The 16,800-nt window shown below is 41.2% G+C and overlaps 1 protein-coding gene across 2 annotated transcripts in view; it reads right to left on the minus strand.

Annotated features, from left to right (window-relative positions):
- Positions 1-66: 66 nt before the first annotated feature.
- akap12b (A kinase (PRKA) anchor protein 12b) overlaps positions 67-16,800 on the minus strand; it is a 38,867-nt gene continuing 22,133 nt past the window's right edge. The window contains exons 1-3 of one of the 2 annotated variants that reach the window (XM_067481350.1): positions 12,002-12,229; positions 3,908-8,281; positions 67-2,961 (exon numbers count right to left, since the gene is read on the minus strand). In XM_067481350.1, the coding sequence (XP_067337451.1) occupies positions 3,912-8,281; positions 12,002-12,026 (4,395 nt within the window). In that variant the 5' untranslated portion in view covers positions 12,027-12,229 and the 3' untranslated portion in view covers positions 67-2,961; positions 3,908-3,911. Of the gene's footprint in view, positions 2,962-3,907; positions 8,282-12,001; positions 12,230-16,800 lie in introns of those variants that run through there. The other variant, XM_067481349.1, reaches the window with a different exon arrangement.

Raw genomic sequence — 16,800 nt, forward strand, 5'->3', positions numbered from 1 at the left:
TTCATATTAGAGTGAAGTATTACTGTTATGCTCTCTATTTGCCAGGAAATATAAAGAAGTACAAACTTGTTTTCTCTAACTTTATTGAATGAAATATAGACAAGTTTTTAATATCCTTACTATTAACAGATTGGAAAATATAAAAGATTATTGTGACCATGCTACATGTACAGTATTTTATGCTAAATGGCTGCAGATATTTGTTAACATCACAACAAATGTGATTTGTAAGTACATACAATAGTTATACAATCTGTACAATTGTTAACAGGTTCACAGTTGTGTTACAAAAAGCAGGGAGGACTGAAGGTGGGTGGGTGCCCCAAAACTAAATGCTTTACATTATGCAGCAATAGCAAAATACTTCATTTAGCTCTGTTTTTTAGAATCGTTTATTTCAAATAAAGTAAATAAATTTTAAATAAAGTAAATATCCTGGTTGTGTCACGCCCTCGAGGGGTCAAAGTGAAGGGAGTGGTGACCTCACAAGGGTACATACTTCCTGATCTTTCTCTCGTTTGGTCAATTCCACATCAAAGCAATTGAGACAGTGCAAATTAACCAGAATTTTGGTAAGAAACAATGCTTGACCAGTTTAGCCTGTTGTCATACATTTGCTTATGTGGTCCAACTGGAAAGTTTCAAATATTTCTCCATTCTAAAACATCTTCCACTTTGCCAGTAAAATTGAAGCTAGTGGCTTTAGTAATTTAATTGGATGCAACTCATGTTTTATCCTGTGAGCAATAGCAAAACCGTGACTCCCTGAACTTAATTTAGCTTTTAAGTTAAGAGCAAAAAAAGCTTTTGTTTTTATCTGGTACCACGTAGTCTGTGCCTCTATAAAACCTCAAGCGAGTGAGTCTATGTCCTCCCCGGTGCTAGTTGAATGAACTATCAAAGTGGGAGTAAAAACACAGTCCTAGTATGAGAATAAACAGAACAAGGAGAGTTTTCATACTGAAAACTATCGGTAAAACTCACAGTTAAAGTCAACATGACACCAACGACTGAAGAATAAAGAGTGTACTACTTATTGTAGACAGCAGAGGACATCAGCATACTTTTCATATTAAGAAATGCAAAGATTGTGTAGTAAGGAAGGTGTTAAACCTCTAATACTTTGCACAGCAGTAATACATGACACACAGTAACTCAGAAAACCGTAAAACAGTGTGAACATGATATTCTTTCAATTGTCACCATAACACCGGAAGAAGATAAACACTATACAACAAAACTGAGTTACTGTAAATAAAAAGTTTCCTTTTTTTGTTTTACTTTTTGGATTTTTGCAGTATGTTTTAGATCGTTTTCAAATCGTCATTGTGAAGTTTCTCTTCTGCCCAGCTTCTTGAGCCTGCATTTTATTCAGTTTTTTGCTCAACAGACCTGCATTCTGTGACATCTTTAAACTACACCTTTTGCACTCATGCAGCCCCATTTCCGCACGACACATTTGCGTGTCTCAGTCACCGGACTTCATCCGAATCAAAACAACGGCTTTTGCATTTTCAGTTAGCGTCAGTCTGACTCATCCCATTCCTACTAACCACTGCAGCAGCTGTGATCTAAGCTTATGTTCAGTAGAATATTGAATGCTCCTGTACCTCATCAGAATGATGTTCACAGGTTGTTTTATAACTTTGCTCATGCAATTAGCCTTTATAGGAAATCACAAGATTTGTACTCATGTATGAACCTTGTACTTCCACTGTAATCTACCTGTTTGTTTTAATCCATATATAACATTTATAATAACATCTTAGAAATTATACAATTATACTGAGATGCTACAAATGTTTAATGACTTACTGCACAGGGGTATACTCGGTTTTGTTGTACACTACGATGTACATCCTTTGTACATCACTGTTTTTCAAATACCTCTCCCATGTGATCAAATGAGGATGGTGTAACAGTCCTTTATTGTATTATTACATTAAACAATGAGTAACAATGTCGTTCACAGTAAATCAGGCAGTGATTGTTTCTCTTATCTACATGAAGTATAGTAAGTTTCTTGTTTGGGTGTAGAGTAAGAGGAAAATGTGACAATAGAATGTGTCAAAAGTCAAACGTGGTGTATATCTTTTCACACTCTCTGCCCTCTTGTTGTTTTCTGCAGGCAGTATTATCACACTTGTACCATAGTTTAGTTATAATTGCTACAAATGTTTGAAATAATCTTAAGTATCTCTGAATATGACAATTAAAGCTGTGATACACAAGGCTCCTAATGCACTTTCACATTTGTTTTGGTAAATTATTGTTGTACGCATACATTTCTCTTAGTTTAGTAGTTTCTTGTTATCACAAAGTAAACCTCATGTATCGCAGCTTTTTTATGAGAATTTTAAAAAATAAGCAATGTCTATACAATAACAAAATCAGGAAAAAAAAAGAAAAACAAATAAAGGCTTAAGAGTGAATGAAAGAATATTCAAAATATAAATACAATATACAAGATAATAATCCTCCCCCTCTTCACCTTCTGATACCATCCGACTCACATCACTACACATACACACACACACACACACCTACACACACACACACACACACACACACACAGCTACACACTGAACCAGGCAGCAGATTCTTGCCTTATGCAGCAAGGGCAACAGAAAGTCACTGAGACACTGAACATACATCACACTGATTACAAGCCAGGCGGGAAGCTTCTGAGGCACAGGACATGCGTGAGTGTGTGTGTGTGAGAGTTAGTGGGTGAGTGAGGATATGTTGCAGGGCTGCAGGGTGGTGCTGGAGTACAGGTGCAAGAGGAGGTGGAGAGAATGGTGGAGCTGTTGCCCAGTCACTCAGTCCATTTGGGCAGGATGGGAAGGGCCCAGTCTCAACATTTTAACGCTGAGCACCCTCTCTCTCTCTCTCTCTCTATCATCACTCACTTCCTGGTCCAGACAGTATGTCTCCCAGGCATCAGTCGTGTATCTTCACCTGTGGTTGTGAGACACAAAAACAGATATTAGGGACAAGAAAAACTAGTACTTCTTGTACCTAAGCAATATAGGAGTATAAATCTATATTTACACTACCTTTTCTCTAAATATTGACATCTACCTATACCGGTGTTGTTTGTGTTGTATATCTTAATATAATAGCATTAATTTCTATATGGTTCAGACCATTAGTCCTAGTGTGTCTCACTGTGTGTTCACTGAATTCTTAGTGGAATCACACTCTTCCAATTAACACTGTATAATCATTATCACTTTTCTAAAAATAACTTTTATTCTGAAAATCAAATGGGACCAAATGATTAATCGGATTAATTCAGAATTGTTGTATGTTAGAAACAACACTATCCTGCACATATTAAAGCTATAATTCAGTCAAACAAGTGAGAAAAGAACTTGAGCTCTTTGAAGCTTTGTAATCGAATCTAACAAATGTGTTCTTCGACATGGTTTCTTTACTCCACACTGAGCCTGTGATAGAAGAAAAACAGGAGGAGGGAGGAGATGAATCATAATCAGTCTTTCAGCACAAGTTCATCTGCCCCTCACACACCGCTTCCCTTTAAGACCCCGGCCTACAAAGAAGGGGTCAATGGCGGCATTCCTGCTTTGATATCAAAGGTCCCCTGGTTACTCATGGCTCAAACAAAAGCTTTTTCATCTGGTCAGTGGGCAAATCCCCTCCCCTACTGCCTAATAAAAGTAGGCACCATTGATGTTTCAAAAAAACCCAATATGAGAAGATTGTCTGATAGACCAACAAAGGAATTTAGAAAATAACTACCTTAATAATAATGAAATAAATCAATAAATCAATAATGAAATACTACACACAATATTAAGAATTCTTGTTAAACTTCATATTATTTTAATTAATGCATTTTATTATCCAATATCGTAGGTGTAAGCATTCAAACATTTCTTACCTGCTCATGATGCTGCTGTGATCTCTGTGGACACAGGCTCAATCTCCTTCACAGCCTCCTCGATCACCTCGATCACCTGTGCCATCACTTCTGCACACTTTCCCGATGGAGTTTTCTCAGACTCTGGCTGGCTTGCTGCTGCCTCTGTGACTTCGCTGGGAACCTCTGCCGAAACCGTCACTTGAGTTTCCTCGGACAATGTTGTGAGGTTCTTTTCCATGGAAGGGCTCTTAGCTTTTACGGTGGCGTCTTCAGCCACTGGGCCGTTGCTGTCAAACTCTACAGCTACCTCTTCTTCAACGAATGGTTCCTCAACCTCTTGCGCTGTCTCCAGAACAACCTGGACTGGCATGTGGATTTCGGTCACTTTCACTTTGTTCTCAGAAAGGGCCTCTTGCTCAGTTTCCTCTTTTACTTGTGGCTTCTCTTCCTCTGCAGCTTCTTTTACATCTGGTTCCTGGACCTCGTCTGGGTCCTCCTTACTTAGTTTCGCTTCAGCTATCTCACTCTCTGCTTTTACCTCTACTACTTCTTCCACTGCAACAGTTTCCTCACTTACTTTTACTTCCACAGCTTGCTTCAACTCTTTCTCTGCTTTCTTCTCCACTTCCTCTACATAGCCATCAAGGCTCTCTGTGAGCTCTAATGGGATTGTGTCAATGACCTCTGTGGCAATATGAAGTGGCTGAGGCAATTTTGGTGCTGTTTTTTCACAGACGACAGCAACAGGGGTGTCAGTGACGACGGGTGTCTCTGTAGTGATTTCTATCTCCTTCTCCGTTGTTGCTATTGCCTGTACTGGGATGGTAGCCGATGGGGTGGCGGGCTTTTTTGGTTCACTTGTGTCTTCTGAAATTTTATCCACGGCATCCTGAACGGCAGCCTGGGCAATGACCAAGCTCTGAATCTCAGTCTCACTGCCCTGCTGCACACCCTCTTTGATTTCCTCCATCTTCTCGTTGGCCTGCTCAATCATTGCAACAATCTCTGTCTTTGTTGTTTGAATAGTAGCAGCCTCCTCCACTGCTTCATCAACATGCTCCACCACTGATGCATTTTCCATGACCACCACATTAGAGGCGACAATGACCACAGTTTCTGTAATAACAGGAGCCTCCTCAGTTGAAATGTCTAATGGGACGGGTGGCTCTGTCTCCTTTGTGATAATGGTTTTTGTAGTTTCACATATGGTGGAAGAAATTACTTCAGTCACAACTTGAACTACCTCCTTGACAGGCATATTTTCTTCACTGGCAGCAAGCTGTTCCATGTCCATTTTCACCTCCTTGGTCTCTATGGCTGGCTCAGTGACCTCTGCGCTTTGGGTGCAGACAACAGCCTCAGATGTTGGTGTAATGGGACTCACCATTACAGCTTTAGGCGAGTTTACACTTGTGGTGGTGAGCTGAACGACTTCAGATTCCTCCACAATAGCATTGACAACTCCGACCTTTTCAGTTTGAGGTTCACAACTCTCAGTGGCAACATGAATGTCTGTCACTTCGCTTAGGGGCTTTTCAACAACAGTCTCAAGCACAGTGGTCGCTTCTTGGTTCACTTGGGCCTCAAGCACTGCATCTGCCATAGCAGTTGCGTCCTCTGTACATGCTGGCTTATCTTCAATAGACACCTCTGTGCTCACGGCTTCATGGATTACAGCCACACACTCTACTATAGGCTCTGCAGGCTTCTCCACAGCTACTTCCGCAATCTCGTTGGTGCCTAGGTCAGTGCAGATAGCCGTGGCCTCGTCACAAGCATGCGCTTCAAGGATGGTATTTGTCTTAGGCTCTGCATTCTCACTTGGTGGTTCATCTTCAGCCTTTTCAGATGCAACCTCTGCTGGTACATCTTCAACAGTCACAGATGTCTGGGGTTGAATCTCACTAATTTGGGATTCCATGGCTTCCACAACTTCCTCCGCAGTTTCTGACTTGGGTCCCTGAGGAACAGTTGTGGTTTCTGCAGCTGGAGCTGGAGCAAGAGGCTTCACTTCTGCTGTAGAGAGTCTACGTCCTGTGTCACCAGGGGCTTTAAGGGAAGGTGCAGCCTGGTCCTCAGCTTCATCTTCTGCAATGTCAGTGTCAACAGACTTGGGTGTGGCAGCATTCTCTGCCTCCTCTGGGATGTCACTCAGCTGATCGTGTTTACCATCAGTGTCATCCACAATGGCTGGGATCCATGAAGGGGATCTGTCTTCGGCAGATACTTTAATTTGGACTGCAGCCGGAGCTGCTGGGACTTCCTGTTCAGCCTCACCTTGCTCTTCATATTCTGAGAGAGGAACGACAGCTGGGGTGTCAGAGTCCTCCTCACCTGAGCCCAGTTCAGTGGAAGCTTGTTTTTCAACCTTCTTCTTTCTGCGTCCAGGGAAGAATTTCCTCAAAGAGAAGGATGACTCCTCCTTTGGTGTTTCACTGTCGGACTGGACTTGGTCTGCACCCTCCTCAGGCTTTTCCTCAGATTTGGCCCTAGTTTTTGCCATAACTATGCGTTTCAGTGTGTCCCAGGCAGACTCTTTCTCCAGGGGGCTGCTTAAAGGTTCAGCAGCTGTAACAGCTTCTCCTTCACTCACTTCAGCGACAGCAGCAGCTTCCGTTTTGCCTTCCTGATCTCGTTCTGCCGTCGCTACTGCTGCTGCTGCTACTGATACTTCTGCTGATGCCACTTCTTCAATCTTAGTCTCATCATCATCAGAATCAGAGGTCCTCCTTGTCCTCTTTTTTGGTCCACCCATACACATTAGAGCTTCCCAGGAGACAGAGGTGTCCATTTTCTTTTTGGGCTCCTCTGTGCTGCTGACAAGTTTCTCAGCATTTTCGGTTTTTGGCTCATCCTCAGTTGGCTTTTCCTCCTTAGCATCCTCCTCAACACTCTTATCGGCTAATGCTGCACTCTCAGAGGAGGACAGCGTTGCAGACTTTGCTGGCTTCTCACTCATGGCTTCATCATCGCTCTCAGAGGACCGTTTCACACGTTTTTTGGGAGTTACCAGCTTCTTAAAGGAAGACCAGGCAATAATGCCCTCTTTTTTCTTCTCTCCATCAGATCCTACTTCACCTTCAGCCTCCTGGCTGGACTCATTCTGAGTCACTTCCACAGCAATAGCATGCTCTCCTGACTCCTCTGGAGATGAGGGCCCACTGTCAGTTTTTGGAGCGTCTGTTGACTCAGTGGAGGATTGAAGTTGCTCAACTGGCTGCTCCCCAGACTCTGTCAACTTAGTTTCAGTATCTTTCTTGTTCTTTTGTTTCTTTGTTGAAAGCTTCTTCAGGCCAGCTCCAGTGAACAGCTTCTTCAGGGGGCTTCCCTGGGGCTTTGCCTTATCCTGTGATGATAGCAGTCCAGCCTCAGAAGTCACCTCCACTGGAGCCTTCTCCTCCTCTGCACAACTTTCTGCCTTTTCTTTTTCTTGTTTGACCTCATCATTTGCAATCGTGGTGGTGGCAGAGATTTCTGGGGTAGCTTCTGAACTTGCTTCTTCTGGAGTAGCTGCTGCCTCCTCCTTGGGCTCTGACTTTTCATCCCCTGAAGTAAGTGGTGCTTCCTTCTTGGGCTCTGACTTTTCTTCACCTGGAGAATCTGGTGCCTCCTCCTTGGCCTCCTCCTTGGATGTTTCTTCCTTTCGAGTTACTGGTCCTTCCTCTTTATTTTCTTCCTTCACCACAACCTTCTCCTCCTTTTCCTCCACAGCTGGAGTTTCTTCTGTCTTGCCAGTCTCCTCCTCAATAGCAGCCTCCTTCTCCTCTTCTTGTTTTGTTTTCTTGATGCTGGTTTTCTTTCTTAGATTAGAAAAGAGTCCTGTGCTGAAGAGCTTCCTGAAGGGGGACAGTGCAGTTTCCTGTGATGGTGAAGAGCTCTCTCCTTCTTTCTCAGCTCCTTCTTCCTTCACAGCTTCATCAGTAGCCTTGTCAGCAGAGCCTTCAGATGGAGCATCAGTGGTTTCATCCTTAGTAACTTCAGCCTCTGCAGTAGACCCCTCTATGTCAGCCTCCTTTTCCTCAGCTGCACTCTCCTCCTCAGCAGTCCCAGCCTCTTCCTGCTTCTTCACAGGTTCATCAGTACCACTAATCTCCTCATCTTCTTTATCTTTGACCGTCAGTAGCTTCACAGGGTCTTTTTCCTCACTTTTGTCCTTCTTCAGTGTGAACTTAAAGCCAACAAAGCGGAAGATCTTCTTGAAACCCACTTCACTGGCATCATCAGGTTTCTGCTCCATTGTCTTCTCTTCAACAGCAGAGATATCGTTGGCATCTGGAGACTCTTTCTCCATTTTCTCACCATTCACTTGAGGAGCCACTTCATCCTGGATGGTGTCCGCAGTTTCAGGAGCCTCCTCCTTCTCAGCCACAGACACACCATCAGGCTGGCCAACTAAAATGATAAGAAAGGGAAGAACCTTCAGTTTGGCTTTGATCAGATTTCGCACCTTAACTTTAATTCATAACTCAACTTTCATTCCTCTGCTACAGCGAGATCCTAACAATATTCTCGTGATCATGTTATGATTTGTAGAATTTATCCAATGATCTACAATTTGTAACGTTTAGCTCATTGACTTCAAGTGATGAGTAATCAAATCATTGCCCTGGATAGGAAAATCACTCCGCGTTTATTAAAACTCTCTACATCATTCTTCTATGGAAGAATTTCATTAACAACTAATAAAATTTTTCTGATCATACATATGAGATCATACATCAAAGGCTTTTTATGAACTGCCGATAATGTTTAGGCATTGACAAAAAGAACGCAGTGATGCTAACATTGTTTTACAATGAGAGAAATGCTCCTGGCAATTTGTGGATTATTGTTCATCAACATATGCAAAAGTATAACACAACCTCACAATGATGCATTGTGTTACCTAGATCTAGTTTAATTTGATGGTCAAACATTCCTTCTATTATCGTGGCTAATTCCTTGGTGGTCATACAAATCCAAGACAAATGACGTAGTAACAGCTGAGATAAGACAAAAAAGGCGCATGCACACACAAGGTGCCTGTCTGCCACATCTATCTGTGTTTTGACAGAGGAAGGCACACAGAGATGATGACATGGCAGCGTCCTAAGCTTCTTTTCTTTATCTCTCTTTCTCATGAGATCTCACTACGGTCTGTAAAGCATCACATCTGATACGCCTGGACTTTCAAAACAAATTCCCAGGACCTTTACAGCCTAGATATCAGTTTACCTTAAAACCATACAAACTGTGGGAACTCGACCTACTCTTTGCCTCTGTCTGTTAGCAAAAGTGCATATCAATCAAAATGCATCCACCTCAATTTTGTTTCAAAATGAACGGGGAAAAACCATAAACAAAGTGTAAAAAAAACAGGTTTTTGGCCCAAGTCCTATTCTTTTTAGTTCATTTCTATATCTGTGAAAGATAATTGCGTTCTTGTCTCACACACAAAAATGTTGTGCGCCTACATCTGTCCACATCCTTTTCCTAAATTATAGGCATGAAATGTCACTGACTACCACTGCATTCCTGGAATATTTAGCTTTAAATCAGAAAACAAATATTAAAATAGGTCACATGATAAACGTATGTAGGTAAAACCTTTGTCATATATTAAGTGTAGGTTTGAGAGAAATGTGGGGTATGCTGCTTACTTCATGTATTAGAAAATGAGCTTAGTAATTTCCAAACGTAATGTTAAATGTTAATGTTACGGAATTTAAGACAAGTTTATTTGTTTTTCCTGTGTCTCAACTGGGCCTATGTAGGATTCAAACTAAACAATACAGGCCCCCACTAACCCTCCTTAAACTAAGTCCCAATCCCCATGACCCAAATTCCACCACAGCAGGATGGATGGGGACCCACCCCATTTCCAAGACACACACTCATGCAATACAATAGCTTTCTAACCCCCTATGGGCTCTGAAAATAAAGGAAGGGGGGTGGTCAACTTGCCTATTATCTAGACACACTGCAGCTTAGAGGAAGTTTGGAGTAAATCTTGGAGTTTGCTGACTTTACCAAACTCCTGTAAACATGAATAAAGACGGGGCTTGGGCAAAATAGCAAAATAAATGGGTGTCATGAGGCAGTGAGGTCTGTAGCACCTCAGTGTTATTTTCAGAGTAGTTCTCTAATCACACTGTTGTTGAAGCAGCAAGAAGCCAGAGACATCACACAAACACCGTAAGCAAAAATACACCTAATATGTAGCCTAAGTTTTCAAGTACTGGACACATTCAATTCAATTCACCTCAGCTTTGCCTAAAATGTACATCTCTGAGTGCAATAATCCCACCAGTTCCTCTGAGTTGTTTTAACAAAGTTCCGGTGCACTGAAGAGTTTATGAGTGAAGACATCTGTGTGTGTCTTTGTCAGACTGCTAGCAAGCCAGATGAAGCAATGAGTCTCTACACAGACTCTACAGTTTTTAACAGGATCACAACTGTAAACCCTTGTTTAGGGGGAGAAGGAGTAAATGTGTGGTGAAAGAGGAGGATGGGAGATTTTAATAACAACTGTATAACATAAAAAGGGAGTGTGAGGGGTGAGGCTACAGTGGGTGGGGGCAAGACAGATTGGGGGGCGGGGGGGGGTCTGCCCTGGGGCTGAAGCTGTAACTCACTTTAGAGGGTGTTACATATCTCAGATGCACACATTCATAGCTGAAATGCTTCTCTCTGCTGGAGACATTGCTTTGTTTATGTGTGAGCATGTGATAGGTGACGCTCTCATATTAAATAACGCTGCAGCCAAAAAAAAAAATTGTTGTAAATCTACTTCAGTCTCCAGTGAGATCAGATAATGTTTCTGTTGTGGCTGTTTCTGCACTACTATGGGTTTGTGTGTGTGTGTGTGTGTGTGTGTATTTCGGGGGGGGGGGGGTCTGCCTGAAACCTGAATGGCAGCTATTCTTCCTTAGACACTGTTTATAAACTTGCTAAATACATGCAAATCCTTGTTATGATTACTGTAGTCTGGAGCAGGAGCCCTTTAACACAAAAGAAGTGAGTTAAAAAGAGGGCACACCCCCACACCCTCCCCGATGGTAGCCCTTCCAGCACCCTCACTTTGTATCAAAGTTGTGGTCAAATACAGCAACAGCCACAGCAATTAATATCCAGAGTTTAACAAATTCCCATGTTATCTAATTAACATCAAGTCAAATTGGGATGTGGCTCCATGCTGTATTGTCTCAAAATGAACACAGAAAACACCAATGTCACCCTGAAGCAAAACATGCTTCAGGGTGCTCTATACAACCTTCACTCCTAGTTATAAGACCTCAAGAAGAATCAATCTTGTCATGTAATTAATTCCATACGCCCCTCTCTTCTTCCTCCCTCCTTTTGCTCTGCGGCTAAGCTAAATAACCCCACTGGGAATTTGGATTCCACTCTAATCTAATGAAATACTTCACATGATGGGACACGGGGAGCTGGCTCAGATAGTGACATGAGCTAAAAGCAGACTAAAAAATATTTGTCAGTGCATCTTCAAGTATTTCATGTATCTGGCAGCTGTCACTGTGTAAAAATATTTTCCCACCAGGAGGTTTACTGGTCACATAGTTCAAGGCACCCAGCATTTGGTTTTATCCAGAGATAGTAGTTACAGCTTTGTGAATGGTATTTGCTTGTACAGTAGATATTTTACTACAAAGCTATAAAAGGGGATGTTTTGTAGGAAATACCCAGAGTCAAACATGTCCCACAAAAGCATCAGGATGATAAATGAAAACTTGATGACTAGAGCTTAAAAAGAGAATGAATGAAGAGATAAGCTTCAGTATTTAGAGATTTCTCATTTCACACAGTGAATCTCTGCAGTGGTCAAAGCAAAACTATCATCACAACCATCTGAAATCACTCATCCGTGCGGGAATGAATATAAACCACAGTGCTAACTAACCACACCCTCAGGACAACAATGCCTTCAAAAGCACTCACTTGTGGATGAGCACGGCACTTGCTTTGGTTTTTAATATACAGTACATCAATTATTAAAACCAACAAAACTGACGAATCACCTAACAGATGATATGGTGCAAGTACAAAAGGATGAAAGATGTTTTTTTGTGATAAAGGAGAACTGGAAAGCAAAAGTAAACTCATTTTTCTTACCTGTTAAAGTGATTGTTCCAAGCATTGGTAAAATCCAAAAATCTTTTCTCCAAAAAGTTACAAAAATACCAAAAAAGAAAATAATATGAAAAAAATACTGTACTTGTAGGGTTTCCCTTCACTCCTTGCACACTCAGCAGACTCTTCGACTCGGCTCTGTCTTTACTAAACTCACTCTGCTGCAGAAGCTGTGTTCCTTCCTCCCAGTGCCTTCTCACTATGAGCAGAAAAGAGGGCTTCACACTCATTTCAAAGGACTGACACACATGTCATGTTAGGACCACCCCTGCCTCCCTCTTCCTCCCACCTCCCTTGCTTTTCTTCAGCTGTTCTGATCCCCCCCCCCCCCTCCCCCTTTACTTCTTTCCCGTTCCTTCTCCTCCGCTCTCCTTATCCACTTACCCTCCCTCAGACCTCAGCATCCACCCAGGATGACTGAAGGTCATCATGTGGTCTTTCAAGGAAGCATTTGTCACCTTCTATTGTACATGGTCAGTGTACCCATCCCCCCACTCTGTTACATCCACATTGTTTCTTGGAAGGTAGTGTGGGGGGAACAGTTTCCCTCTTTGGCCCTAATACCCGTGTGTGTCCACAATAGACAATATCTAACAATATGTATTTTTAAAAAGCAACCAGAAACCAGTCTTGACCTCCGAACCCACCTTCTCTCCCCATTCCCCCTTTTTTGTTCCGGGGCCACCAGAGTCTCCACGTAATTTCACAGTTTAATTCACTATGGCAGCAGAGGTCATCTGAAAGTTTTTTCTTAAACTTTTGGACTTTCCACATTAAACATTTCCCTCTTTTTGTGTTCCCTAAAAAAACGTATGATAAACCAGTTTAACACAAAATCTCGAAACTCAACAATGCCCAGTTAAGGCAAAGCTCATAGGATGGGGGTGCAATCAAGTTGCCGCCTTTCCCATGTGAATGTTAATAGGCCCCTCTCAATTACACCAATCCAGTCACATTTAATTCAGCTTTTGTCTGTGGGGGTGAGAGACTGGAAGGAATGCAGATAAATCCTCAGGTAAATACCAGCATAATCAGATCTGTCGCTCTTCAGCATTGTCCCACAGGAATGTGTGAAGGCTCCCAAATTGGTGATAAAAGCAGTAATCAAGTACCGTCTGAAAGCAGCCCCCTCTTTCAAAACTGTGCAGACTTAGATTTTACTAGATTGAGAAATTAATTGATAACAACTAAAGGCTTAAGATTCAAAAATATTGATGGATCAGGACAATATTTTCAGACATATACTTAAAAATCTTATGTGTCTTTTATTTTTTCCCTGATCACGGTTGGATTTTTAAATCTCCTCAATTTCCAATACACAACCAAGTTACATAATTTAAAATCAAACCAGGCCAAAACAAAGCAAGCTGGGATCTGACAAAACATGGGTGAAAGAAATTATGTTATTTTCTCTTTCTCTATTCAACACCACTTCCCCTCAGTTCCCTTAGTTTTGCTGAATGGAGAGAGCCATGAATACCAGGGCCTTTGCCTATGAATGGAAGACGTCATCTTTATTAATATTATTATTTCTTTTGTATCACAGTTTAAAAGCGAGAAAAGAAGATTTTAGAGTTGAAAGGGAAAAAGAAGACCATCACAAATGTAATGATTTATATTCAGGGAAAAGTCTCAGATGAAAATAAAATTAACCTTTAGGATATAGCAACACAATTTCATAAATACACCATTATTTATCCACACGTTTAGAGTATATCATGAAAAACTAACTCATTTTATCACAGTCATTTACAAAGAATTTCATCCTGATTTGCAAGAATGAAACTGTAAGTCATGGCAATGACTCATTTTGTTGGTATTTCACTGTTCATCTGTACTATGCTACAAGGTGACTACTATGATAGTGGACAGTGAGTCAGAATGAGAAAAATGTAGGGTTTGGACAAAGACTGCCTCTTCCTTTTACCTCCCAACTTCCTTCATATGATTCACATTGGTCACATTCCTGGACTTATACAATGAGGGATGTTAATTTCGGCACACACACATGCACACACACTACACATATCCATATGGTGGATCTTGCAGTTATAGAACAAAGACGACATGTTCAAAAATCTTCAAAAGTTACTATCAACAAGTCCTATGAGTCCTGGGACAACAAACGGCTCTAATAAGAGCGATGATATCACGTATGCCCTTACTTTATGCAATCATTCATTGTCATCCTTATGCTATGATTTATTTCTTCATTACTATCAAATCTTATAGTCTTCCTTAACCCATGTGTGCAGTTTAGTAAAATTCAAGTTTTGCTTCCCTCTTTATTTTTTTTCTCTCCCAGTGGTAATTTGATTGACCTCTTGAAACCCACAAAACAGCCTTTTCCTGTTCATTACATACTTGTCGTATGTAAAGCTGTATTTTACATTTTATTGAGGCTGCAACAACTAATTATCTTCCTTTTTATATGAATTATGTTATAATAATCACATGGTCTGTGGAACATTAGCAAATAGTGAATAACTACCTGCACAAATTGCTCATCCACACTGTGACAGCGTAAATGTCTTATTTTGTCTTTTGTCTTTCTTTACTGTCAGTCCAACATCTACTCCGACACAAGAAATTTCATTACTTGAAAACAACAAAACATTTAGAGCTGTGGGCTTTAAGTAGCAAACAGGTTCTCTGAGTAATTATAACTTTGCCTCAGATGCGACACATATTCAGAATAATCCAGCACTACAAAAGGAAAAAGTATATTGTACCAAATCTTCTTGGCGCAGTGGGAACTTTTACATGGCTTTGTTTAAAAAAAACTTTACTGAAACAAGCTTATACTGTTAGACAGAATACGATCATTTCAACTGCTGTAAAGCTACTTAACAACAAATAAAAGAGGAGAACTAGATGTTAAGGGATTCTTTTCTACACATTTTGTATTCATGACATAAACTGTCTTTTAATTTAAAGATACTGCTACCACAACACTAAAGTATGGGAGTAATGTGTTTTGTGTTTAAACTGCAGTCAGGAAAACACAGGGCCAAGATTGTGGGGGTGACGCCCCACATATCTCAGTAATCAGAAAACGTGCCTGCATTCAGGAATGTTTGAGGAGGGGTCCTGAATGGTTAGAGGTTGGGGAGCTGGGCGGAGGGGCTTTTTCTAGCCTCTGGATGACATCACCGGACAGCAGTGAAAAAAACCAGCCCCTACTCTTCCAAGAACTGAATGGGATAGTTATGAAATAACTGGAGGAAAGGGAAACAAGTTTGTGAGGATGTGAAACAGTCTGAGATCAGACAGGTTTTTCTCTCTCAATCTCTTATTTCTTCTCCGTATTTGTACACTTCACCTCCTTTGTTTTTATCTTTCACCTGTCCTTTTTTAATTGTTCTTCCTCTTTACTACTTTCCCCTCTGAATCTTCAATCCTCTTGAGCCCCCCTCTGACCCCTCCTCATGCTTGTGTGTGGGCCAGAGGGATGGATAAGAATGTCGGACAGGAAACAGTCGTTTCTTGACATCACTGCTTCCTTTTCCTTTTGCCCGTTTCCTCGAGCTATACTTCATTCTGTACTCTACACAGTCTGTTCAGCAACCTTTCCGTCTTTTCTTGATTATGCCCGTACATTGCGTCATGTAGCACAATGAGTTGGGCTCTGTAGTAGTGATGTTTTAAGAAAATTTCGTGACTATGGTTTGTTTATTTCTGCTGTAAAACAATGGAGGACAGTATTTACAGATTTCGGTGTTGACAGAGGAGGCAGTGGTTTCATAAAGTCCATTGCTTTGTGGACAGAATTGGATAGGGGTAAATTTTAGAACATATTGTGTTCTTCTGCTACACAAATGTTTCCAGTTACAAGAGCAATGGCCTACAAAATAAGGGTGGTTTTAAATTTGGAAGAAAAGCACTTCTCCCAGAGGGATCTGTTAAAACAGAGTTTGCCATCTGTTGAATTTGTCTTTCTCTGCATTCCTGAAACAACAGCAATTTGGCATCACAGTTGTTATTATGGATCATCTTGTCTCCGAGTACAGACTGGATTGTAGTAAATGGTGAAGGGGAGATGTACCCCTCCTAGAGCTTGAAAAGAGTTTGGCAATGGTTTGCATATACAAATGTGCACAACAGAAAAGAGATGAATGAGCAAAAGCGAGTCCCATTTTAATGATCAAATAAAACAGGCTGGTTTGAAGATGTAATTTTTGATGAGTTTCCACTCCCCAATCAAACAACAGCAACTTGCCAAAAAAATTTCACAATCTTCACAATTGCTCTTCTACTGCATGGCCATTTATCCATCTTCTTTACTTCAGGCACAACCCTGTTCAGCATGAGGAAATTGATCTACAGTCATTTAATTTCAACTGAGCTCTTATATCGACATTGTCCTGGAAATGCCAAGTGGTAAATCATTAAACTTAGCTTTTATTTTTATTGTGTTGGAATACAAACAAACGTTCGTAACTTATATCCAGGTGGACCAAAACTGATTGTTCAGCACAGAGAACATCTGATGTAAATATTTTGATGGATTCAAGTGAAAAAGCATCACCTCAGCGACATGTTCTTGGCGTTCTTGTAGCACAAAGATACTTGTTGGATTGTAACAGTGGGTATGATGCTATTGAAGAAGGAGAAGAAGGAGGGGTCACTCACATTCCTGATCCATTCTCTCAATCCTCCATGTGCCTGGGGGAGGTTAGTGGTTTGGGGGAGGTAAGTTTCTCTGATGCCAGGAAAGATGAGAGTGGAGTGACTGTACTGCATAGATGGGCCAGTCGGTCTGCAAGCCTTGGTGGGACTCC

This window comes from Channa argus, chromosome 17 (genome assembly GCF_033026475.1).
Source record: "Channa argus isolate prfri chromosome 17, Channa argus male v1.0, whole genome shotgun sequence".
Classification (NCBI taxonomy): Eukaryota; Metazoa; Chordata; class Actinopteri; order Anabantiformes; family Channidae; genus Channa; species Channa argus.